The 26952-nt window shown below is 38.6% G+C and overlaps 2 protein-coding genes across 5 annotated transcripts; one reads left to right on the forward strand and one right to left on the reverse strand.

Moving 5' to 3' along the window:
* Window positions 1–8138: 8138 nt before the first annotated feature.
* ss18 (SS18 subunit of BAF chromatin remodeling complex) lies at window positions 8139–18710 on the reverse strand. 4 transcript variants are annotated; one of them, XM_008434075.2, is made up of 11 exons: window positions 18533–18709; window positions 17961–18037; window positions 17798–17882; window positions 17004–17160; window positions 15915–16145; window positions 14999–15169; window positions 14610–14687; window positions 12849–12971; window positions 10423–10553; window positions 9951–10013; window positions 8139–8721 (listed from the first exon to the last, which is right to left on the reverse strand). In XM_008434075.2, the coding sequence occupies exons 1-10, from the start codon at window positions 18596–18598 to the stop codon at window positions 9996–9998; spliced, it is 1137 nt and encodes a 378-aa protein (XP_008432297.1). In that variant the 5' UTR covers window positions 18599–18709; the 3' UTR covers window positions 8139–8721; window positions 9951–9995. The 4 variants fall into 4 exon arrangements, with proteins under 4 accessions (XP_008432297.1, XP_008432295.1, XP_017165674.1 ...); XM_008434073.2 differs by lacking the exon at window positions 9951–10013; XM_017310185.1 differs by having other exon boundaries at window positions 8139–10013.
* A 1075-nt stretch (window positions 18711–19785) lies between these two features.
* On the forward strand, window positions 19786–23139 carry psma8 (proteasome 20S subunit alpha 8). Its single transcript, XM_008434072.2, has 7 exons — window positions 19786–19993; window positions 21231–21357; window positions 21515–21639; window positions 21732–21854; window positions 21997–22116; window positions 22512–22574; window positions 22653–23139. Exons 1-7 carry the CDS (start codon window positions 19892–19894, stop codon window positions 22746–22748), a joined length of 756 nt encoding a protein of 251 aa, XP_008432294.1. The 5' UTR covers window positions 19786–19891; the 3' UTR covers window positions 22749–23139.
* The last annotated feature ends 3813 nt before the right edge of the window (window positions 23140–26952 follow it).

Here is a 26952-nt window from a genome sequence, read left to right on the forward strand (position 1 = left end):
AATTTACACAAGGTGGATATGGAGATGGAATGAGCTGGTATCCTAAGTATGATAGAAAACATGCTAACAAAAAGCCTCAGACCTACAGCCCACAGGCAGTTCTAGACACAGGCCAACAGAAGTGGCTCTTTGGCTCACTTATATGTTAAATGATCAAATATTGCCCTGTTTTTGTTTCATTCGTTTTAATTGCCCTGTAGGTAGCAATCTAGTCACATATATGCACATTTATTATTATTGATACTTTAATTAAAGATAAATTGTCCAAGTTTATGTCATTGGGGCCGGGGGCGCCGATGACATGTTCGCATACACCTCAGAAAGTATGTAGTTGCGCCCCTGGATGGAAGGCTGGATAAGGTTTCCGGTTTATTTTGGCATATCGATTGAGGCAGATAAATAGCTTCAAATCTCACTGCTAAAAATGATAAACATAGTTTCAGACATTTACACACCATAACCAATAAAAAATTTAAGTGCATTGTTAAGTTGTTTTTTTAAGAATAGTAGGATGTTTGGAGTGAGGGTCTTTTTGAAAGAATTAATAGCTTAATATTCTACTTGCATGCTAACTCTCTTGGTGTCTTCTTTTTGTATAAATCGATTTTCGGTGGTACAACATTGTGAAGTCTGATTCTTTTCAGTAAGTCCAAATTGAGTTAATACCAAGATAAATTTCTACTGTGTTAAGACAACTCCACTCTCAAAAACTTTATAATGGTTTCTGGTGCACTACTTCATGAAACTTTAAACTGTCTTTTTTTCTGTATTAGACAATTATGTCTACAGAAGCAACTGAATGTTTACAAGTGAAAAAGGTAGTTCGCAATTAAAGATCATAGTACGTGAAATATGTACTGAGAATGGGACATGTAGTGTTTCAAACAGGCCCAAATAGTCAACTTCCAGGAGCCAGTTGTTCAACTAGAGTGCAGGATGAATAGTTTTGAGGAGCAATTGTCCTATAGGTCGTTAGGAAGTACTGTTGGACTGAAACACCAAGCTTCCCCTGATCGATTCTGGTACAATGCAGTGGGCACACGTCCCACCAATGCCTTGTGTCCTTTTTCTGGGTTCTTCTGAAAATAAATGTAATGAGAAAAGCGTTATTAATTTCTCTCATCATTCACTGAGGCAATTTGATCGTTATTGATCTAAAAAAAAGCTGCCATAACAGCTGGTGTCAGAAATGGCAGAGCTTGAAAAAATGCTGGCACAATCCTAAAAATCTTTTGTATTTGTATGACAGCTCAACCAAAAAGACCCGTCAGAGTAAAATGGGCCATTGAGTTTTATAGTGTACATCAAGTGTAGTTCTGGGTTTTGTACTCTGCTTGTGTACTCTGAAAATCTGACACTGCAGCTTTCTGTCGATTTTAGATGTTAACGAGTCAGTAACTTTACGAGCCAGTGACTAGTACTTGTTTGTGCAATCTTTATTAATAATCTGTAGTTATATGTTTTCGTGAAGCAAAAACCAAAACAAAAAAATCTGTATTCAGTTTTATATAGAAACATTTTCCAGCTCTGGCGAAACAAACAGCGGTAACAGCAAGCCTTTCTTTCATTGTCCCTCCAGTTAGGGGTTCAGCTTTACTGTGGGTCAGCCCCCTCTCTCCCTCAACATCAGTGGGAAGGAACCACACTGATCTGAGATGGAGTACCCCCAACCAAACCTTACAACATCGACCCATGCCACCATCCTGGGCTTCTAATGGAAGTCCTGGGCATCCAGACGCCTCCCCTGCTCTGACACGGGCGTCGTGTAGCGCTTCTCTCATCACTGAAAGCAGCAGGCCTCACAGCTCTCCTCTTCTCTCCTCAGGGCAGGCCTTTTTGCAACATCGCAGGCAGATGTGTCCAGATGAGCACGTTCTAATTTGTGGACCCAGGTTAATGCCTTGCCAGAAGTCCCGGAAGATCAATAGCTTTATTTCCCTAAAATACCGGCGTGGTGAGAGGCAGCTTACGGGGTGCTTTTAATACCGCTACAGTTCCAGCGATGACTGGGTTGTATTGATTGTGCCCATGTGGAACTACGTGCGCCTTCTGGGGAAGGATCTATTTGTGTCACCCTGGGCTGGGATGGGGGCTCCGCTGGAGGAGTAGAGAGCTCAGCCAATGGAGGATGCCAAAAACATCAAAACAGCCATGTTTACAGATTACCCAAAGGGAAAGCAAATTACAGCAATTATGCAGGCTGTGGGAATACTGATATCAGCATACCTGCTATTTTACCCAGAGACTACTTTTTTGGGGGCCACAGTGCATACAAAACACCACACTAAATTTGAATTGATGGCTAAAACTCTCAACAAACAATAGGATTTAAATGAAGCACTGCGCACCGATTGCATGCAAAACAATGTCTTTCTAGGGTATCAATGTATCCGTGTATTTGTGGTTCAAAAATCTATTTTCAGTTGTTTTGAAATTTGATATGACAACTTACCCACGTAACTGTAAAGCAAGCATTGTGATACATTATTATTGATAGGATATTGTTTGAACCACACGTCAATGTTAAAGTGACAACCAATCCTGCTGCAACCCTGCAGAAGTTTTAATAACCGTTGTATGAATTCTATGTTTGCACAGATTTCATGACATTGTTTTTTGTCACACATTGATGTTTCATATTATCAGACTAATTGTAACGTCAGATAAAGACAGCCTGAGTAAAACAGCAAAGTCCACACCTTCAGCAAGCAATCATATCTCAATAGCTAAGGGTCCAGATCCCCTGAACAAAGCAATGTGTTGAACCAGGTGCTGGTTTTTTACCAAGCTAACATAAAGTAGGCACAATCTCAAAAAGCAGCATACTATGCCATGATTTAAAGAAATTCAAGAACAGATGTCACAATGACAAGTGCACCTCTGAATGGATCAAAATACAGATGAAGATAAATTGAGACTCATTGTTAGTTATTGCAAATATTTCACTCTAATTTTTGCTGCTACGGGTGGCAGAACCATTTATTACGTTTAGGTGGCAATATATTTTACAGTGGCCTCACACTCCAGTCCTCAAAAGTCGGTGTCCTGCAACCTTTAGATGTGTCCCCTGTCCTACACACTTGAATTAAATGGCTAAACTGCCTCACTTGCATGCAGTCAGGCTCTACAGATAATGAGCTAATATTGGAGCCAGGTGTGCTGAAGCAGAGAGACATCTAAAAGTTGCAGGACTCCAGCCCTTGAGGACTGGAGTTTGAGACCTCTGACGTAAGATGAGGTTTGTTTGGATAGTCTTTTCTTTTAAGGAAGGAAAATTTCCTTTAGAATCGGAAATATTTACGTGTGTCAAAAATGAAAAAACAAAAAAAAAGCTGAAATAAACCTGTTTTGGGGTTGGGGGGTTTGACTTAACCTTTGTTATTTTAAGAAAACTTTAAGTTTCAAACATGGCTTTTCTTATATTTGGAACTTTGATGGTTTGTTTTTTAAATCCTGAATTACAAGTTGACTGTAATTCATGCCTATTGGGARCATATGAAAACTGTACTTTGACAACCTGTGCCATATTTATTTATTTATTGAACATTAATGTAAAATGTCTCTGTAAAAAAACAAAAAAACAAAAAAAAAAAAACTAACAAACTAAATATAACAAACATTTTACAACAAAAATATTCTTGAGTGGTATTTTAGTTTGTAATCAAATAAAGCAAGTCYGTGACGAGTGCTGATTATTTTTTTCTGCTTCAGTTGAAAATAAATAAGCAGCAAATGTGTCATATACATWAGTGAAGAGACAACATGTATTGAGGAGGAGCCTTATCCAAATGGCGAGCCTTTGTTTGCAGCTGTCGTGACATATTCATGACTAGGTCCATAATAGTCAGATTCCTGATATATCCCCTGGGGAGAGCAGAGAGAATGGTGTCACATCCAATTACTGCAGCACATACTAGAGGTAAATCAAGCCCCTGTGCCATGAACTCTGGAAGCTAAGGTGCAAACACACACACTGCATGAGCAAAGTTATATGAAAATTAATATAATATTGGAAAACACATTCTCCTGGTTACTTAGAGGTCATATATGGATTACACATAGAAATGAAATTGGCTAGAGGCTGTGGTTTGCCTTCTTCTAAAAACATAAATTGACATAAAGAGGATCCAGTAGTTGTGTGGTAGTATTTGCAGACGGTGCTTGCTCAAGATTTTGTTTTTACGGTTATGGATTTGTCTGGCCCTGTGCAGAAATTGAAATTACAGATGAGGACCAAAGATTTGCCCCTCACTGAATGAGAAAACAACCAGGTCACCGTGTTCTCCCTTAAACCTTCCTCTAACCACCATTAAGACGCTTTTCCGCAGASAGCGAAAAAGGAAAGAAAGAATGCCTTTGTCTTTATCCTCCACGGTGGTCTTCGGGAGGCACGTTGGTTTTAGTGGTTCGGGGGGCATCTCTGCAAGTGCACAGTCCCGTTTCACCCTGGAGCGGTGCAAAAGCTCCTGCCCAATAAAACAGGCTGCATCCCCAGGGCCCCTCCCTCAAGCCTCCAGTCAGCGCTTGTTTTTGCACCATTTATTTAGTGTGACACATCTCCAATTAAACTGTGGAGGCTGCTGCATTCCCCCCATAACTACCTCTTATACCTCCCCATAGACTTTCTGTCACACCGAGAGTGTGAGTATGAAAGAGTGAAAAGGAGAGCTGGTTGGAGGGAGAGAGAGATCACATCTTGCCTGCCAGCTATGATCACAATGTCATTTTCTCCTCAGTGGTTAGGTGCCTCCTCTGAAAGGTGCCCTGAATTATAATKATCAAAATATTGAACAAGATAATCATCCCCTTTAATGATGCTGCCACTTCACTATTTGCATTGCAGTACTTGTAGCTTTCTGCTTTTTGTCTGACATAAATATATAAGACTAAGAAGCCACAGACAAACACGTTTCCAAAAGGCTCGCCCCTGATTCTCCATGTCTTGCATCCATCATTTTAAATTTAAGAATCTTTCATCTGAGCCAAGAGTCTCCTTGCCTCCTCTTCATCCTCCCACAACGGCCTCACACACGGTCGCAGGAGGAGTGACTTTGTCCGACCCCAATACCGTCTGCAGGAGCGCAGCTGAGGGCAGCAGCTGCCAGGGAGGACTGGTGGGGGAGCGCCCAAAACGCCGGCTCTGCCAAGCGCCCGGGCCAGGGGGAGGCCCAGTGGCAGCTGGGAAGGGTGGGGCAGCCAGCTGTGGAGCAGCAGGGTGGTGTGGGGTGATGGTGCAATGCCACTAAATCTTAGCAGGGAAACACAAATGTAAATATGAAATCTAAACATACAGGTACGGTGAACAGGTATGGTATGGTGGGAGTTAAAATCTTTTTTTTTTTTTTTTTACCTTGCAGCACTTTTATCGCTCTCATCATCGCTTCCACCATCTGTACCAAGTCAGTGGCCCTCTTAACACCAAACGCAGCTCTCTCGTCACGTGCTTCGGCCACACATCTGTTGTACCATCTGCATAACTCCCCCCAAAGTGACAGGTAGTCCCTCTACCTCTCTGGAGGAAGCGGCAAAGGAAAGAGGGGGCACGGAAGGTAATTTTGGGTGTAAATGTGCTCTGGACCTCTCTGGATGCATCTGGCCGAAGCAGACCACTGCTGAGCAGGGCAGGGTCATTATCAGTTGGAAACTCACAACCACATAAAACAATTAGATCATACTGTCACATTATGACAGCACCAATAGCGCACATCTTGTTTATGATATGTGCCACAGGATGAATGCTTTTGCTCTTGAAAGAGTTCATATATCTGAAGCCTTTTTCACGTWTTTTTTYYTTTTTTTTTTAATGGGCCTATTATCTTTCCACTTTGAACAAGTTGGGGTGGGCTGTACAAAACAYGTTCATTACATTTTATGCACAAAATCAATGCGCCATTTTTGGTATCTGTCATTTTTATGTAAGTACGTATGCYGTTTCTGGCTGCGCCTCCACCTCCATGTTTACTTTCACACTTTATACACTTGAAAATGGCTGCAAACAGATGCACAATTGTACAACTGTATATCTTTGACCCGAGTCAGGCCCAGAAGAAGTGCTAAGCCATCAATGACACAGCAGTGGTGCCTGAACAATCAACAAAACACTCGTCTTTTTCAGCAGCCATTGCACAGCGCATACAGTAGTAAAAACAGCTGACCAAATGTACTAATCTTCTATTGATGAATTGGGAAGTGCTCTGTTTGGGTTACTTGGTGAGGGGACTGGATTGACTGGGGTTTCCAGGTGAAGAGCAGCACCTCCCAACTGTAACATAATGGACAGGTTTTTAAAATGGCTCCTTGTCCTGACACCAAAATCCAACGATTGCCAAAAAAATGGTGGAATGTTTTTTCTTTTTGTTTGTTTCTTTGTTTATTGCTTGGACGGTTTCTAGAAGCAGATTTAAATGGAAGTACAAAAACATGCAAAATGTAAATTTTACATAATTGGTCTCGTTTAACATACTAATTTCATTAAAAGTTTCTGTAACAGACCGACACTAAGGAGAGAATAATTCTGAAGCATTCAAAGTGTTTTTCAAAGAAAGAGAAAAATGTTCAAATGCAGAAGGCGTTTGCATTTATTCTCTTGACTTACAACATAAGTTCATGATGCAATTACAGCTGTAAGTCTACAAGTTTTGCTCGTAAAGGCTGAACAATCTTTCCATGCTCTTTTGCATAGGCAGACTGAATGGAGAGCATTTGTCAGTTGGATTTAGATCTTGACCTTACTGAGCGACTATCACAAATATAATTTGACCTCAACTGTTCCATTGTAGCTCTCAAACTATACTTATTTTCCCACTGGAAGGTATTTAGACCTTTTACAGCCTCTAACCCGTTTCCTTCCAGTGTTGCCCTGTGTTTTCCTCTATCCACCTGCTCCTACCAGCTTTCCCGACCCTGCTAAAAGCATCCCCACAGCATGATGCTGTCACCACCATGTGTTTAGGGTGAAGCGTCGCTTTCGACCGAACAGCTGCATTTTGGTCTCATCTGACCATAGCACCTTGTTCCACGTTTCCGTCCCCTGTGAAAAAGTACCTTTTAAGCTTTTCTTCTTGCTATTCTTACATAAGGCCAATACTTCTGGAGGGCACAATTAATAGTTTTCTTGATGAAAGGGTTCMAGAGTTACGAAAACTGCAGCAAAACAATGTATTCAAAACATCCTTCAAACAAGGGGCTAAAAAATCCACACAAAAATATATTAAAGATTCTTCCAATTTATTAGAATGTACAGTTCACATTGCCAAGACACATTATGTGACCTCCACTTGAAAGGGGTGCAGACTGAAAAATATTAAAACAGCCATATAAACAATATCAGAGGACAGTCAGTTCCTCATCTTTACGCTGCTGTACATATGGGATCAATAAAATATGCACCATAATACAGATATCAAGCCAGTGATATAAAACTGCACAACCAGTCTTTACTGTGTTGAAGGAATCCACTTCAGAACACTATTTTCACATATTATGTTACATATTTGACAGCAACAATATTCATTATTCACACAAAACACTACTTGAATGACATCAACTCAGACATTTCTTCAAAGGGGGCGACATGATTCCAGCATTGTCAAATAACAGGCTAGTAAAAACAAAAATAATCAAAAATAATCTTAGAAAATAAATCATGTTGGGCTTTCCCATTTACCACTCTTCAAACAAGCTGTCGATCTTTTCGGAAAGTAATAATAATAATTAAAAAAAAAAACTCCCAACTGAGATTAATTTACAATCTGCTACATACAGTATTACCTCTCTGAGAACAACTGTTAAGGAAGAAGGTCTTATTTTGTCAGGTACTGTGGTAAAAAAAAAAGAAAAAAGAAAAATACCTCACTTAACACTTCAGTTTTTATGGGTTGTCTTACGCTGCCCATATTGTTTTTAAGGAAATTTTATCTATGGCATTTTTCATAAAATATTGATTTATACAGAGTCCATGTCACATACATTGCAGATCTAATTTATTAGTCATACAATTCAATAACAAAGAAAAAAAACTGTATGGGATTCACCGTCATTAAAAAGCTTTTAAAAAAAGGGACACATACGCTTCTTTAAAATAAACGACACAGGCTTAGTACTAGTTTTCAACATCTTATACAAAGTTAGCTTGATCTAAAAAGCACAAAATAACAGTTTTTTTGTTGTTTTTTTTTACATTATCACATACATTGAGACATGTACCATTGGCCTAGTTGGAAATTCACCTGGTGCATCTTTTCGTCTTCAAACCCCCTAGCAAATCCCTACTTTATTGCTTCTTGTGATTGGAGAGTTGAAGGGCAGGGAGCTGATGCACTCAAACACATTGAAAATTTGACGTTTGAGTTTTGGTGTCCAAAAATCTTTGTTGCCACATTCCTCACTCTGCAATGCTAAAGGATAAGGCAGTTCCATTGTTTGTGTATTTTATTTTATTTTTTTGTTAAGGCATTGCCGCTTTGAGACACTGGAGCAAGGTCACCGACTTTGACATGTGCATGATGAACAGGGATACATTTCGCTGGAGAKGATAAAAGCCCAAAAATGGGGAAAACATATCTTGTATTCATAAGCGTGTTTGTGTCCGGGAGGATCTGAGCTGAAACCATCATTATTGTCTGCTTAGCAGCTGACCAGAGGTCAAAACTCAGAGATCAGAGAGGAGTTGTGTAGGTAAACTGTGACCATTTCTCATTGCTGGTAATTTCCATACTGGCCCTGTAGAGTGAAATACGACAGACGCATGTTACTGAGCTTTTAAACGACTCTCAGCACGGTGCAAAGAAACATCTCAAGTTGCAGTGTTACTCTKTAAARCATGATTAATAATGTATCTGCACTGACTGGTATTGACCAGCAGGTGGCAACATGACTTCACAATTTAAAAGCACTAAACTAACTTAACATATCAAGTTTGGGCACAAAAATTACTTCTGAAAAATAGGAGGCTACTTTTAAATGAGAAAAATCTGCTTTAACAGTTCTATTTAATGCATTCCTAAACAGGGGTCGAAATATGCGTTTGGTATTAATAGAAACTATGAATTTAAACTTTTGACATAACAAATTATAATGTTAGGGGTGTAACAGCACACATTATTATTGGTTTGGAATGAACATTATTCATTTTTCTCCAGAACTTAAAAAAAAAGTTTTAAATGGTTAAAAAAAATCATTTAAAACTCTTAAAAAATTTTGCTGTTTTTTTTTCTTTTTTTACAGTATAATTACCACAGCATTACCATTACACAAACTACAAGAGGAACTTCAACAACTGCTGCAACGTCTGATAAAATGCACAAAAACAATAAAAATATTCTAACTTTTACTTCAGAAGRATATGGTACCCTGAGAATTTTCAGTTCAGGCCAGATTTTAATACTGTCTGTAAATAGTCATGTTTARAGAAGCCTACTTTTTATCTAAATTAGCGGAAACACATGGTAATACAAGGCCTAATTTGGGCCTGAAGCTTAACCTTCATGTAACACGTTGCATAAGGTCTAGTAAGGATTGAAGTATGAAGAAGGGAACTTATGCGACTGACAAAATGTCCCATGTGCCCGAGGTTTATAGTTTAAAAAAGGCCCGACTAACCAATAAAAAATAACTGAACAGCTTATGACCGTCACATGTACCGCTACACCCCTTTAAACACAGTTTAATCAATTAACTGTTGCAAATTAAAGTCGATTAAAGACACAGCCTTTGGTTGCAGACCATGTATGGTTTTTTTCTTAGACCTCATTACTTACAGTTCGACCCCTGGTAGATAAAAATAAATAAATAAGTGTAAAAAAAAAAAAGAAAAAAAAAGAAGGGAGGGAAAACTACAAAGAAAGACTGAAAGGGATAGAGGAGAGGCAGAAGAAACATAACAAATGTAAATTAAGTCTAAGTGGTCAAGTGACTAGATTTAACGTTGAGGTCTTCACAGCAACCATTACCTTTGCTTCTTATAGAGCTAGTCAGGGGTTCAAATCCCCGCTTCTTTATTTCCTCATGTGCCCCTAAATGTTCAAAGATAAAGATATCAAAGTGCAGCTGTGGTCCCCCACATAAGACCACAGGTAATACAGGGCAGCAAATCGATCCCCCTTCAAAACACTGACGCAGGCCGCATCGAGTAGAAGGAAGAATCCTCTTTAAAGCCCTCATTTATCACTGAAATAGGATTCCACATAAGCCACAAAACACAAGCAAGACTGAGAATTGAGAGCAAAAAGACACTAAACACATAACTTCCACTGGGAAGGACACATTTAACCACCAAAAATGACAACAGCATGCAAAACACRCTACCCATTAATGTTTTCTCATTTCATTGATAATAATTTGGCATTAACAGTTACAAGAAAAACACTAATCCTGATGCACAAACGAGTCTTTGTGACCATTTAGTCCTTTATCTATACTCACCTGGTCATAACCGTACGGGCGCTGCTGTTGGCCCTGTGGCGGTCCGGGYTGAGGGGGACGGTAGCCCCCGTACTGCTGTCCCTGACCCTGTGGGTAGTTGGGATACTGTCCTGGGCCACTCTGGGAGGGACCTGAAAATAAATATTCAGCAGAATGAGTTGAAAACAAGATACGCTTAAATTCCCTTAAGTTGACTGAAAAATCCACAAAAGCAACTTTTGACACCTCTGACAGATGCTGCTAACACTATCACTGTAAATGTAGTTTTTAAAACCGATTTGTTTGATAGCGACAGAACCGTTTAAGAAGTCGTAAAGTCTTGAAGTACATTCCAGTCAAACTTAGGGTGTCTTAACGCTTTGATAAATTCAACGTTTAAAGGTATTTCGGTTTAATTTAAGGGTCAACATTAGGTGTGACAAATAATTTAACCTAATATCTTAACCTAAATATATTGGTAATCTTCCCTTAAAGCTCTAAGTTGCTTCTBTGCCATTACTACATTGAAATAGTGACATTTTTTTAAATAAAATTTTGTTGTGATTCCATACAATAACAATRAAAGCATTCTGATTCAGATTGAGCAGCATATACATCAGCATTATTGCCGGTGCCAAGTCCTGACTCCTGGATCTGATTGGTTACGTCAAACTGGGAGAGATGCAGRTGGAAGAAGGACCACAAGGAAAAGGCAAAGGAGCTCAATTTTTTTTACACAATTCAAGTATCTCATGTTATACTGTCAGAAAATAATGAAAGTTTTAAGGAGTATATAAAAAACATTTTTATAAAAGCTACACACTGCAGCTTTAATGCCTACACCTTTAGGAAGTGAGAAGCTAAAGCTAATAGTGGGTGCTAGAGACTGTATGAAATGGCAACAAAAGAAAAAGATGGGCCAATATCGTCATTAAAATTTCCAGCAGTTGTATTGCTATTAGATATATTCCTAATCCACCCCTTGTACCAACAAGTTCATATATATATACGCATTTTGAACCCATTTAGTTAGGTTGTCTCCTTAATGGCCGAATCTGCAATGAACAAGCAAGTCAGGCAAGAAGACGCATCAATGAAATTCTGCTGGTCTTCATTAGAGGAGGAAGTTTCATTTAAAAAAAAAACAAAATCATCTCATCAGCCTCTGCACACTGCAACAAGCTCTATAACTGCTGTGAAGGACTGAGGGTTGAAGTCAAATGAGGCCCACGCAACATCGTTAGGCGCTCGTAATGCCTTATGCTGTTGTGTATAACCTTGTGGGGGCCTTCGAGAGCAGGCATGTGTGTGTGCCAGATGAATCTCACCTCACAGCCTCTGCTTCTGTGCTAGCTCATTACTAAAATGAGCTTTGGCTAAGATACAGGCCAAATGGTGGAAGGTTCCAATAAAAGGAGAAAAAAAAAATGTGATGAGGAAAACATGCCTCAAGAGATTCAAGAAGTCAACTTTAACAGCAAAGGTTTCTAAAAATGGTAAGATGGATTTAGTTCTTAAAGTTCTGTGAATATCACGATGTTAGCAAATCTAGTAGGGAATCATGGGTCAGCCTATAACAGAGTATGGGAAGTTCTGTTTATCCAAAAAAGTTGCAAAGTATCTACTGTAATAGCTAATCATGTTGGACAGGAATTTTAATAAAAAAAAACCTTTATAAACTGTCAACTACTGTAGAGAGAAGCAAGATAAAGTGTCTTGTAATTGCATGAATGCAAGTTTAGAGTGTTGTGGTGATGGAAATTGAACCTCTGACCTAGTGTCAAATTTTTAACACATATTCTGCTATGAATGCCCTGCATTTAGCCTTTTTCCCCATCTTCCAATAAACTCTGTCCAGTTTCCTTTTTCCTGCTCAACATAAACATTCTTGCAGCATGGACAGTACTGTCACTGCTGCAGAAGAATGTTGTTGTACTTCTCGTTTTCATCTGATGGATGGACTCTACAATATGTTCAAAGCTTGGCATGTTTTCTAACCTAACCTGCTTTCCCACAACACCATAATATTTGTTAATGACCTAACTGGTATGTTTTGTGGGGAAAATTACAAARTCCCATAACAATATTCAGATTTCACACAGAATWTTGCTAAAATACAATAAACAGTGAACTTGCATGGGGTAGTAATATTGTTCTAAGGGGCTCTGATTGTAAAACACAGCAAGAAATTACATGTATTTTTCTGGAGGTAATGCAAAAAAAGCACACGTAGGGTATTAATTAACACATAACACTAATGCAATGWAAGACACAGGCTTTATCTCCATTTCTGGATAAACTCTGAAAACATTTTGAAATCTATCCGGATTGTTAATTTAAAACCTTTATAAAAACATAGTTGCGGAGGGGGAAGAAAGTGATCAGAAAACCGACAGTGCCTCCTAGAGGACAAATATGTCTCCTAAAGGTAAAAGTCTGAAACTTACCATAACCCTGCTGCTGTGGTGGGTAGCCTTGTTGACCTGGATACTGCTGTTGCGGAGGATAAGGTTGCTGTTGTGGCGGGCCTTGCTGGTATGCTTCTTGTTGCTGGCCATACTGTGCGCTACCTTTAAGGAGTACGAGCATGACTTGTTAACCACATGGAGGTAAATAGGATGCACATGAGTCGTTGCAAAGTGCAATCGACTTCTGCGTTACTGTTTAAATAATCACCCAGTATAAATGGAAGGCTGTTTCTTTTTGTACGAGTCACTACAGCATCAAATACAAATGAAACTAGATGTTTACATATTCTGTACAAAAAARACCATTTTTTTAGAGAATGTTTTTATACCCTTTCAATTCAAGTAACGTATTCGGACATAACTGAGCTGATAAATCACTTGGAAAAGCCTAGATGACGATGGCATGGTTTAAGTTTCGATTTAAGGTGTGAATTTATGTAAAGGCCACAGGTCAAATATTCTGCTTCCTTTCTGACATCCCTATCCAAAAAAAAAAAAATGGCGGACACTTTAAGGTCTGGTTCATCCTTGGGTATAATTCCAAATCCCAAAAGGTGCCACTTTTACAAATATGTACGTATAAACAATATTGGTAAAGTCCAGCTCTCACATTGTTTAAGAAGGACCTATGTGCCCTTAAAATGAACTTGGATCCAAAATATTTTTCGTAGCCCCAGAAAAAAACAAAAACAAAAAAACATAATTTTTCTTTAAACTAAATTTGAAGTGTTAGGCCATAATGACCACTGTTACATTTGGAAGAAAACATTTGCAGCTTTGAAAGCCTCTGGTCATCACCACAACTGAAGGTGTCTTCCAAATCCMGATTCAGTACCTGTAGATCTGTCAGGAGGAATGGGCCTAAATTACAGGAAGCTATTGGGAGAGGTTTTTTGAGGAAGACCCAAAATATTCGATGCAAATATGTGTAAACKTCTTGATTTTTGTAAGAGTAGCTAATTAAAAGTAATAAAAAAAACTCTTTATTTTGTGATTTGACATAGAATAAGTAATACTAAGTGACATTAAGGTAGAAATATCTACTCTGATTTTAATTATTTAGAGGTCAGAGAATCTCWGCGTGGCATAGTGAGGTCAGATTTTGAAGAGTGGAATTTAGGAAGCCATGTTTTTAGTTCTTCACATAACTACTTTAGAGAGTGAAACGTGTTTATAGGGTTAAATGAAAGGGGTTGGTGAGTAGAGGAGGAAAACAACAGTAAATGTTAACAGGACAAAGAGAAAGAGGTTTATATTTCTTATTTTCTAGCATGGCTGCTAGTGCATCAATAACAATCCTTCACCCAACAAGCTGGAGAACACCAACTGTTTCATACTACTCAACAATGGCTCGCGGTTTGTACGCCACTCGTGGTGCTCTGCTGCATGTCCCTGGTTATTAATAATTTGTTTGGTGAACATTACTAGAAACAAACCACAGAACAAACTGTCCATAGCGTCATGTAGTACGATGCCATGTAATTAAAGGCAAAAAGTGACCATTTTATATAATTTCTGCATAGATCCCAACTTGCTGACGAAACGCAGCACCTTCTCAAAATAGTGTGAACCTCTAAAACATTGYTGATGTTTTATGATTTCAGATTTAGAGCACCGTATTCAAAAAGGGCATTCTCCAGGGTAATAATGAAGAAACTGTAAATTTCAGCTTGATTACAATTTCTTGGTCTGTGTCAATTCAGTGAACATCTTCTCCAAGTGACTGGAGGGTTCTCCTACCTTCTGAGGCTCCCTGTCCTGCGTGACTGTACTGGTCCCCATAGTAGTCTTCCTGCCCTGGGTACTGCTGGGGGGGTCCTACATACAACATATACACAGGTAGATTCAAGGTGTTGTTGAATGCCTTGTGTAAGGGGGGAAGGTTAAAGAGGATGGGTTCTTTTGCTGCTTATTCTCGCTGGAGAGCTCTTTGTTGGCTGCTTCCTTGTTTTGTTCAAGGCTGAMAACTTTCGACTTACACCCAATTTCTCATCAAGCTATCTGAACTACAGTGGACGGAGTAGAAGAAACCAAGTGAAACAGGAGCAGGAAATGCAGAAGGAAGGGGTTATAAAGAAGAAAGACCAACACTCACAACTTGCACACCAAAGAGAGGYTGAGAGGAATACCTTGCTGCGGGGGTCTGTAGGGTGGCATCTGCCTCTGTCCCATGACATGGTTCCCTTGATTGACCTGGCCCATCATGCCCATTGGATTCTGTTGCCCTTGGTAGTGTTGTCCACCGCCACCAGGAGGCATGTTGTACTGCTGCGATGGAGGCTGCTGATGCATCATGGGGCCTGCAGTACACAGGCATTGCATAAAGCCAAAGCAGCATCGAATAAACTGCTTTGTTCATCTCCAACTTTCACATTTTGTCATATGTGACAGAACACAGTGGAGTATGGCTGTGAATTATTGAGAGTGTAGCACATGGTTTACACACCTTTTATCAATAAACCATCTGAAATCACACATTTCAGATGTTCTATAWCCACTCTGGGTGAGTACTTGGTAGAATCGCCTTTTGGGGTAAATACAGCTGCAAGTCTGGACAGTAMAAATGCTACGTGTTCTTTGCAAAATAGGTCAAGCTCAAGTAGATTTGGTGGGGAACATYCGTGAACATCAACTTTAAAGTCTTGCCCCAAAATGTTCAGCTTAACTTAGATCTGAATGTTCAATTGCAAATAATACATTGTAGATCTGACAGAGTTAAAAGTTACTGCCATGCTGGATTGTGAAACTTTGCCTCATCTTCTCCAACCTCAAACAAGGAGTTCTCATATGTCTTCCTAATAACTGAAAATTTTCTASGTGCCTGATGAATAATCCAAACCCACAACATGATACCTGAAATTGTTTTGTTTTTTTTTTGTTTAAACTACGTATCATTTCCTGTTTTCCCCACACATTTATCAACCAATAGTGTTGGCCTCTCACATAAAATCCCAACAAAATACATTGAGCTCCAACATGACAAAATGTGAAAAAGTTTTAAATCAACGCAGCCAAAAAGGGAAACTTGCGAATGCATCCGTTTACCTTGACTGGGTTGCATGTTCATGTTTGGTCGAGGCCCGTAGCTTCCCATAGGCTGACCCTGGGTCATGTTCATCTGGCTCTGAGCTGGAATGCCCTGCGAAGAGGGCACCGCGTGATTGTAAACGCCCATAGAGCCATGGCTGCTGGGGGGAATGTTCATGGAGCCGCTGGGCATGTTTGGAGGCTGGTTGGGACCCGGACCAGGACCTTGCATGGGCATATGATTAGGCCCTAGAAGACAGAACAGAGCAAAAAAAAAAAAWACATAAATAAATCACAGTAACTCTAACATGGCATTTAACACCAGCCTTTTCACCTTTTCGTTCAGTGGATAATACAATTTGTTTCTTTATTTAAAATGTAGAATAAGTTAAGTTGTCATTTATTATTGAAGTTTAGTTAAATTATTACATATAAGCCCCTGTATTTCTGGCATTCTAATGCAAAGAGGAGATGTACCTGAAATTACACTTAAAGCTAACAAAAAGATAGCCAAGCTTGTGCTTGGTTTTGGTGTCCCATCAGACTAAAATTACTTTACATATTGAGGTTCTAAAAATAGAATTTCGGCAGATGTAAAGACAGGAGGTCATGATTAAACTGGCAACCGTTTTATTTTCCCCAACTGCTTTTTTGAGATACTGTAGACCAACTTCTTCTAAAAGCAACTACAGATAACACTTTSACAAATCATAATTTAGTTTTTTTCTCATAAGTCATTAGGAAAAAAAAAAAGACACCAAACTACATGGGAGTGAATGTGATTGCTGCTGTAGAAATAATGCACTGCTTTCCGATTACTCCATGGGTGTTGGTTTGTCAAAAGTGACTTACCTCCACACGACAGGGTCAGAAGCAGTAAGTCAACAAAGTGTTGTGYTTCAATAAAAAATAAAAGAATCAGAAATAGAGATCACACATCATAGATCCCCACCACAGCACGAATGGGTGACATCATCCTTCAGCCGAACGACCTCCCTCATAGTGCTGTGTTGTTGCCAGGCAACTCAGGGTGAGACAGAAACTGTGGAAGGAGGAAAAAAAAAAAAGAAAGACAAGAAATAGGGGCTGCTGAGACAGGGGACTTACCAGGCATCTGTCCATTCATCTGGTTCTGCAWATGGGGAGCTGGAGGGCCACCGCTCACCATCCCCTCAGAGGGCATGTTGTGACCGTGAGGGGGCTGGGGAGAGGGTCCGCTCTGGTTCATGCCACCAGSGCCCATGGGCATGTTTTGAGTGGGTGGCTGTAGGTGAATAAAACAAACACACACATCAGTCGTATGAAAAAATAATGACATCTCTGTCTGCAGGAAAGAAAATCTAGTAAAAAATAAAAAATCTAAAATGTTCTCACTAATCAAGTATGACTGAAAACAGTCTAAACTACAAATGCCTTCAAATGCTCCCCTATAGAAGAGGCAGACAGAYATACAAAATTGGCGACATTATTATGTTTTTAATAGATTTAAATGAACAAGCGTGTACTATAAAAATCTATACATTGAATACAGACAAAATAATTCAGAGGAAAAAAGGAAATGACACTTAAAAACACTTTCTTTTTAGTAATTTGCTAAAACCAGAATGAATTTTTTAAAAAAAAATCCCTCATAACCTTATAAAAACATCACAGTRTATTGGTTAAAACCTGGAATTTTAGAAAACTGCAGCAGCTAAAAAAATAAAAGAATGAATGAATACTTCATTTTAATTTAAAAACAAAATAGCAATAAACACATTTAAAAATGTTATTCAAATTACTCTAATTGTCTATAACTGGTAGAGGACCTCAAYAGTGAGACATTGACCAAATATAGCAACATTAACATGGAAGCCATAGTTATACAAAACATAAGTTAATTATCCTACACCAATACTCACAGCAGGGAGGAGAGACTGTACGTTTTGATTGGAGTCTGCTATCGTAGCCAGATACACTAAATTTCTGTGCAGCATCTGTTGATAACTGGTAGATTGAGATTAATTAATGCTTCACATTTAATTAAATGAACTGTACAGAAGAAACTGAACTCGGGAAACTTACTGAGAACATTCGGCTGTTTTGCCTTTACTCTGGAAGTCCATTATACACTGGATCAGCTGGTTGTTTTCATCAAGTAACTGGAAAAGTAAAAAGCGGATAATGTAACTTCTATGTTACTTCTCATTTTAAGRRAAAAAAAMAACGAAATAAGACTTTATAACCAGTCCCGTTAAGAGTTGTGCTTTCTGGTGTTTATTATGTTGTAGCTGAAGACAAAGAGATGAGTTTTTTTTTTTTTTTGTGAAATGTAAGCGTGCGTTTCACGCTAACAAAGACGTGTCTTGCATGCTAGCTGTGCATTGCTAACAAAACCAAAGGCCTTCATTCATCTAACGAACAATTTTCCATTAGCGTGACAAGTTAACTTTGGTTTCCCTGTGTACACACGGCATCCTGCTTCTAGGGAGTTTCGTATTCACCGCGCTTTGATCGTGTAACAGTGTTACCGATCTGCCCACAGTTGGACTTAGATGGGCACTGCTACACAGACAATCTCAACAGCTAGCAGCAGCGTCTCAAACCATAGCCTCCATAATGATCCGCGGGAAAGGAAAAAAAAACTGATGAATTACCTTTTGTATTCCAGCGGGTGTTATATCACCCTTTCGCTGTCTGTGAGGTGCAAAAGCCACCGACATGGTGATAAAAATTACGGATAAAAGCGAGCTACAGCATAAAAAGTCCCCAAGTGGCTAACACAGGACAAATCGGTAAAACTCTGATCCCACAGCGCTCAATACGGTGCAATTTCGTAATGCAGCGGTCCGTTTTGGGAGGGGAGTGACTGGAAATTCAAACACACTTCTTTTTGTTAATCTTTATTTTCACTGTGTAGTAACTAGAAAATGACATTTACAGTAGATAMATTGTTAGATATTAAATACTTGGTTTTCTTTGCGAATATATCGTTTTTGACTTTATCTAATTAAAATCCCCCTTCAACGTTTAGTGGAACAGTCTACAAAAGAGTAGAAAAGCACAAAAAGGGGAAACTGACAAACTTAAATTTGAATAATAATAATAATAATAATAATAATAATAATAATAATAATAATAATAATAATAATAATAATAATTCAAAGAAATAATGTTCTTTTTCACATCATACACGGACATACCACTTAGTCGTTATGCGATGTACTGATGTAACTGGTAAGAAATAGAACTGTAATTCTGTGGGACTGTGGGAGCTTTTCTAAGCATAGTGTGCGTGTGATTCTAATTTGTTGTGAATCTGTAAGCAGGGTCGTTGTTGGCCCTATAGACATGTTGGCCCCTGGAAACGAGGCTGCTGTGTCCGTCATGTTGTGGGTGGCAAGTTCGCCTTGTAAAGCAATTCAACTTTGGTGAAGTTGTTTTAATTGGAGGGAATTAAAAAAAAAAAAAACGTTTACATGCAAGACATTTAAAGAGTCAGAAACACGTAGTTGCATTCGATGGTGATTTTTGAGACACAATGAATAGTTATTACATGAAAAACCACTGCGAAACACAGTATGCTCAAAATACACGTATGCAGTTTCTTCGAAAAATATTTTAAGTCGCTTRTATGTTAATAATGAATTCCTAACTGTTGACAGTCTTGTGTTTACTTGCTACACGCCAGATGTAAAACAACATAAAAAAATGTAGACACGTATTTAGTTGCAACATAAAAAAACTATATGAAATGCTAGAGCGTTAGACAGACAGCTTGATCTAAACTTGGATAATGTTTATACGTTTAATTAAAAGATGCCACTTATAAAATGGCGGCGTCACTGACGTACAATTGACACTCACGCGGCCTTTGCCATTTTTAGCATCCGCAGTTCATAGGTAACGCGCATGCGCAGTTTCAATTCTCAAACTGAGCCGCTCGTTGCTAACTAGCTGAATCATTAGATTGAGCTTTTCTCCTTTTCGTCTCTTCCAGCTTGTCTTGCAGTGCGATGGCGGCAAGATATGACAGAGCAATTACTGTCTTTTCCCCCGACGGTCATCTCTTTCAAGTAGAGTATGCACAAGAAGCTGTAAAGAAAGGTTCCACCGCAGTAAGTGTTTTAAATTGAATCGATGCTAAAGCTAACGTGGTCAGCCTCTATTAGCCAACAAACTAGCTGCTAGCAATCACTCATTACTTGCTCAGTAGTGTAATTTGTTAACATTGTCTGTTAGGTTTTGAATTTTATTATGGCTAAATGTTGTTGTTAAACAGGAGTTATTTCAATCGCACTGTTAATGGAGACGATACTCGTGGAGTTGAAAATCACCACTGTTAGCATTTTGTCGCTGTGTCACTCTCACAGTACTTTCGATTTTGATGTGATTTTAAATAATGAGACACGGCGAGAAAGAATGATTTAAAAAATAATTAAAATTAAGCCCAATAATGGTCACATTTGTTTTTACGTGTAGTAAGACAGTTTTGAGAAATGTTTTTTATTCCTTTTGGTATAAAAATCTAAATGTTGATCAACAAGTTATTGCTATTAGTCAAAATTTGGACAAAGTGATGCAACAAAATAATTCAGAGATGAGGCTTAAGATAATTGTAAATAMGGTTTTTATTTTCTAAATGAAGAAACCTAAAACTTTTAACACATTAAGTCTTTGTTCTTCTGTAAAATCCTTCTCATAAGTATGATTTAAAAACTCTATGAATGTGTAAAAAAWAAAAGCAGTGTCCACATATTAGTTTTTTATTTACACTAAGCAAACTGAGCAGCTGCAATTACAGATCTGAAAATGATTACAGCTGATGAAACAATGTAACACATTTACTGCTTCAGAAAATGTAGTCACATGAAAATATTTATGTTTGTATAGAAATTTCTGCAAAAACAACATATTGGCAGCRAGTAATTGTTTGGCTGTAATCAGACCCCTAGTCGTGTTAAAAAAACAGTCTGTCAAATTTGGAAATAAAAAAAAACTTGCCTTTCATCAGTGCACCTCCAATCTATTCTAAAGTTGCCTAGTGTTCTTTCATTGTACCATGCTGATTTTATATTTATTTTTAAAATAAGAAACAAAGTAATTTTTATCTATGCAAAAAGCTCTCTGCACTATCTGCTTTAATTTGGCTGTTTTTGTAGGTCATTAATTATATTCAAATTTTGTTGGGACTTCCTCACTGAAACACATCCTTAATCTTTTAAAGTCTGTTGAATACATGTGTTGTGGATTTACTCTGCATCAGTAAATGCGTCACATGTGAACCCCTAAATATAACATATTTGCCGTTTCTAAAACATGTAGTAATAATCATATGCTGTGTCTTGTTCTCAGGTTGGAATCAGAGGTAAAGATATTGTCGTTCTTGGCGTGGAGAAGAAATCCGTTGCAAAGTTGCAGGAAGAAAGAACCGTCCGCAAGATCTGTGCACTGGATGAACATGTCTGCATGGCGTTTGCGGGTAACTCAGAAATCAGGTTTTATTTTTCCTTTCTGACATGCATAATGGATGATAAACCGATAATTGGATTAAAATTAGGGTAATATATAGATGTTCCTTATAATTTCTTTCACTGTCTCCTTGCTTTAGTGGTTTAATTTCTTGCTTTGTTTTTAAGGTCTGACGGCAGATGCCCGTATTGTGATAAACAGAGCTCGGGTTGAATGCCAGAGTCACAGGCTAACAGTTGAGGATCCTGTCACAGTGGAGTATATCACAAGATACATTGCTACCCTGAAACAGGTAATTTACAGATTTTGGAAAGTAACAATGGAACAATGACAAATGACAACGACTTAGTTATTGTGAGTATTCTCTTCCCATTTCCTTAATAGCGTTATACTCAAAGCAACGGACGCAGGCCATTTGGAATCTCTGCATTAATTGTTGGCTTTGACTACGATGGAACCCCAAGGCTGTATCAGACAGACCCATCGGGGACCTACCATGCTTGGAAGGTCAGTGTTTTTTCTGTTTGTCTTTTTATATACATCTTTATTTTCATCACSGTGTTCTCTTTGCTGGCTTGACAAGGAAAGTGCTGGTCTGAAAACGATTCCCATTGATTTTGCTGTGCAACTTTGTGAAAAAAATATTCAGGCAAATGCCATCGGCCGCAGCGCAAAAACGGTGAGGGAGTTTTTGGAGAAGAATTACACAGATGAAGCCATCGCTGGGGACAACGAGGCCATCAAGTTGGCCATCAAAGCTTTGCTTGAGGTAAGGTCATATTAAACCTTTGCATCAGCTTGTTCTACTAAAGTTGCTCTCTCATCATTTAATTTCTGCACTGAGCGTTTCCGCGACAAAAATGTTTAAGTGAAAAATTTACCTAAAGTGTAATTTTAAATTGTTAACACAACTCAGTAAATGTTCTGTTCTCATAAGTCCTACATGTTAAAACAGTTAGAAAAAGTACTTAATGCAATGAAGTTGACTAGAATTTTAGGATTTACAGAAATATACTTGCAACTGAAAACAGTTCTGACCTGATCTGAAAACTAACTGTTCMGATAGTAAAGGTATTTTTTGAACAGTTTTGCCATCAAGTGATATCCATCTTAAGTGGAAATTCTCCTTTAATAACATTCTTATTGTCCCCTAATTGATCACAGGTTGTCCAGTCAGGAGGAAAGAATATTGAACTTGCTGTTATTAGACGAAATCAGCCACTCAAGGTACGCCGTTAACCTAATCTGGATAATATGTTGCATATTATTTTTTTAGCTTTTGCATGATCTGATTTCTGTTTATAGATCTTGGAATCCAAGGAAATTGAGACCCTGGTGGCCGAAATAGAGAAGGAAAAAGAAGAAGAGGCAGAGAAGAAAAAGCAGAAAAAATCCACTTAAAACTTTTGACATAATCTTTGGTTTATTGCACTTGGATTACAATAGTATCTTTGGGTTCCATAAATTAGTTTCAAAGAATGTACTCATTTGTTTGCTGAGCTGAATCTTAACTTGAGTGCTGCAGATACTGCTTAAACTTTTTCAAACATTTTGGAWGTCGCACCAGATGTAAAGAGAATCAGTTCCCATCAAGATGACAAAGTTTGGATGCAGCCATTAATGCGAACTCTGTTTGTCCACAGCTAACTGCTACTGTGTATGTTAGATGTTCTTTTCTCAAGTTTGAATTCAGATATTTTGCCAGGCTTTGGAGAATTGAATACATTCTATATGATGTTGAAAACCACAATGAAACCAAATAATCAATAAAAGTGGATTTTTTTTTTATGTCTTTCAAAATTAAGTGCTTTTATTTACTGACTAAATGACTTGTGTTGGTGTGTAACTCTGAGTAACATTATGATTAGACATTATAACACTAAAACTTCAATTATTTAAGAGAAAACTTAAAGAGAATACCCTCACCCATTATATTGAATGCTTTACTGCAAGGCGAGTAGTGCTGTGATAAAGACGCCAAACGGCAGTATGTTGTGATAAAGTATTTTCCACCTATCAGCATTCTGTCACACAGCTGAAAATAGTGTGGGCTTGATTGCTTCATAAAGAGCTCACCTTTCCCTCAGTCATTTAAAACAAATTAGGGTTGAGTGAATGAAGGGTATAATGGTCCTCCTCTAACCCCCCTCCCCTTTTTTTTCATTCTTTTTTTAAGCCTCTTGCCTTTTTTTTTTTTTTTATTTCACCCTAAATTCGCTTATCAAGCAACCACTGCTCTGAATTCTCAACGACACAATTATGGCCGGCGGTGTGGTTGGGCTGCTTAATGGGATCCTGGCCTCAGACCCCAGTGGGAACTTTCAGTGACTTTAATCTGGAGCCCTTTGAAAAGTTGTGCCGTGCTGTGCTGAAGAGCCCCGGGGGTTCCCTCTGACTCCTACCAAAGACATAATGGTGAATGCTATAGTCCTTCATTTAGAGTCATCTTCCCCAAGCCAAGATTTCCTGAGTGGCTGCCTTAACTACGTCTGCACTTGTCTTGTTTGGGAGTTGTTGTTGTCGGGGGTTTGGTTTTGGGCTAATTATATGGATCAGTTTGGCTTCTGATCTGTTCCTAACSTTGCTGTCATTAACTCCTGGGACAATTAGTTTTGTGCTAATTTGTGACATGCACTCACACACTATCAATATTTAGTTGAGATTTAGTTTTAATGCTCCACCACTAGTTTGAAGGGAATGAATGGATGACCAAGAAGGCTGTAGGTAACGTGGGATTAGCTTKATCCTGGGTAATCCTCTAGCTACAGAAATCATCTGATCCGTGCTTTCAATAAACCAGGGGCAGCTTATTCTCGCTACTGCTAAGATTTTGTCCTTTGAACTGCTTATGGAAAAGAGTTTTCTTTTTATTTCTTTCCCTTTTTTATTCCTCCCATTGTTGTTGCCTGCAATCAGTGCTGCTGTGCCTCAGGACAAAGTCCATCTCTCTCATCGCTGGCTGCTGCTCATCATTAATGCAGAAAATAATGGCTTCACCAGAGGTCATTGAGAGAGGAACCAGGCCTGAGGACATGCACTCTCCAAGCAAGACTACGCAGTCCTGCAAGCCGTCGACGGTGCACTATTTCTGCACACGTATGCATCGTGTTGGCCAGTCATATGCAAAAAAGGGGAAATACTGGAAAATGTCTAGATTTTATTTGGATTTTTTGCAACAAATGATTTCAAATAGAAAATAAATATAAACTGGTGTGGGTTTGTGTTTGGTCTTCAGGTCAAAGCTTTGTAGAATCGTCTTTTGCTGCAATGATTCTACTGTAAATTTTTAGGAAATGTCTCCATCACATATAAAACTGAAATATTTGCCCATTCTTCTGTGCAGCTTCTTAAGCTTTGTCAAGTTATTGCATTTATGAAAATATATTGTAAACTCTTGCCACAGATTTTTAATTGGACAATGACCTGGACTTTGACTCAATGACACGTAAGTTTAAGGTCATTGACCTATTGGAAGGCGGACCACCACCCCAGTCTGACACCTACAGCACGAAAATGCCTTATTCAATACATTCGCTGTGTCCCCTGCATGATATCAGGTTGACTGTGAATGGGGTTTTTCTTGCCACTTTTGCATGAAGCCCATATTTGTGGTGTGCACAGCTAATTGTCCTAGCAACTGTTTTTCCCAGGTGAGCTGTGTATCTATGCAACTCCTCCAAAGTTGCCATGGATGTTTTGGCTGCATCTCTTCCTATTGCTTTTCTTGCACTATTGGTTTTGGTGTTATTGCCATGTCTTGGTAGGTTTGCAGTTAAAAAAAAAACATACAGCTCTGGAAAAAAATAAGAGACCACTTAAAATGATCAGTTTCTCTGATTTTACCTTTCATAGGTATATGTTTCAGTAAAATGAACATTGTTTTTTTATTATTATTTTTCTATAAACTACTGGCAATATGTCTCTGAAATTCCAAGCAAAAAATTTAGTATTTATTTGCAGAAAATCAGAAGTGGTCAAAATAACAAAAAAGATGCAGCGGTTTCAGATCTCAAATAATGCAAAGAAAACAAGTTCAAAAAACAATACTAATGTTTTCACTCAGAGTTCAGAAATCAATATTTGGTGGAATAACCATGAGGTTTTGATTTGGGTTCAGTGCAGTGGTCTCAATTTTTATTCCAGAGCTGTACATGTATATATTTTTACACGATAGATTGAAAAACAGTCTGTGAGATATAAAAAGTCGTGATATTGTCAAATAACTTAACTCTGCCTTAAACTTCACAACTATATTTCTGAACTGTGTTGTGTTCCTTAGTCTTCATATGGGATTTGTTCACTGATGATTTCTAACAATCCTCAGAAGTATGTATAGCAAGATCAAATTACATAGAATCTACGTACTATTAAAGTGACCTCTGGAGATGGCAAGTTTCTCTTCAATGTATTTGAATAGAAATGCAAGGCACGATTTTGAGATTTTTATTTTTAAATGCCGTGTATCGTTTTCATTTAATTTAACAATTATGAATTAATATGCCAGTCTATCACAGAAAACTTTGAACTAAATAATCTTTAGGTTGACTGTGACATGACAAATCTCCAAGTAACAAAAAACATTTTTGCGAGGCAACCCGTCTCTCTCTCTCTCCCCTTCGATTCTAAGAGATTTTATTTCCGGAAGCTTCGGGATTTACCTCGTCTGCTCCTCGCTTCGTGGACCAGAAGAGGGCAGTGTTGCATAAAAGCAGCAACTATCGTATCGCTTACATTTTCTCTCACTTCCCGTCTTGCAGATTGACAGTGTGACTCCTGTAGCTAACAGCGAGCAGAATCCACTGGCCGCTGACATGTTTTTGTCTCTGTTCCTCAGCTCACAGCCACACTGGCAGTCCGAAACAATTGAATCTATGGAGTGGGAGTTGTTTTGCTCAAAATTGTCAGATGAAAAAGCAACATTGTTCGTGTCCTCGAGCCATGGCCGAGCTGTCAGAGTGTGTTGGGTCATAAAAGGCTACGCTCTCAACACTGTCCCTTTTCTGCGCGTCACATGTCGACAGTTACACACATACACTATATTTGTGTATAGCAAATTGGGCTGCCTCCTCTCATGCCCTTGGGGTGGCAGGCTTTGCATCAATATGAAGCAAAGTTTGCACATATTGGCTCATACGGGCTTTACACATCTATAAGTGATCCAAATATGTTTTCTTTTAATGTTCTCTTTTAACTTCTAGCTCCAGGGGTATAGTTTGAATATCGGTCTATTATCTCGTATCACACATCTTATCTTCTATGTCCTTAAATCTCTCTTTTTCTTCCCCTAGCTCACAGTTTTGCAGCACACATTGATTTTCTACTGTTTTCCTCTTGAACTCTGCCTCCAGTCTTATCTCACTGAGAAACATATACAGCTGAGTAACAGACACCGGCAGCATCTTCTGTTGCCATTACCTTCGTGTCCCCTGAAAGGTGGCGGAATATTAACAGTTTGCATGGAGAGACTAAAGGCTTGGTTTAGAGTTACCCCTTAAGAGTCACCTGTCAGTGGGTTTTGTCTCCCAGAAGAATACTCAGAGTGCATCCTCCTCTAATTGAAAGTAGACACCACTGGCCTAGACAGGGAGAACAGGAGAGACAACTA

This window comes from Poecilia reticulata, linkage group LG17 (assembly GCF_000633615.1).
Source record: "Poecilia reticulata strain Guanapo linkage group LG17, Guppy_female_1.0+MT, whole genome shotgun sequence".
Lineage (NCBI taxonomy): Eukaryota > Metazoa > Chordata > Actinopteri > Cyprinodontiformes > Poeciliidae > Poecilia > Poecilia reticulata.

Excerpts from the sequence above, each read along its gene's own strand:
- psma8 (XM_008434072.2), top strand. The coding sequence starts at position 19,892 with ATGGCGGCAAGATATGACAGAGCAATTACTGTCTTTTCCCCCGACGGT. Across the intron at positions 21,358-21,514 it reads TGTCTGCATGGCGTTTGCGG|GTCTGACGGCAGATGCCCGT; the intron begins GTAACTCAGAAA and ends TTTGTTTTTAAG. Across the intron at positions 22,575-22,652 it reads GACGAAATCAGCCACTCAAG|ATCTTGGAATCCAAGGAAAT; the intron begins GTACGCCGTTAA and ends TTCTGTTTATAG.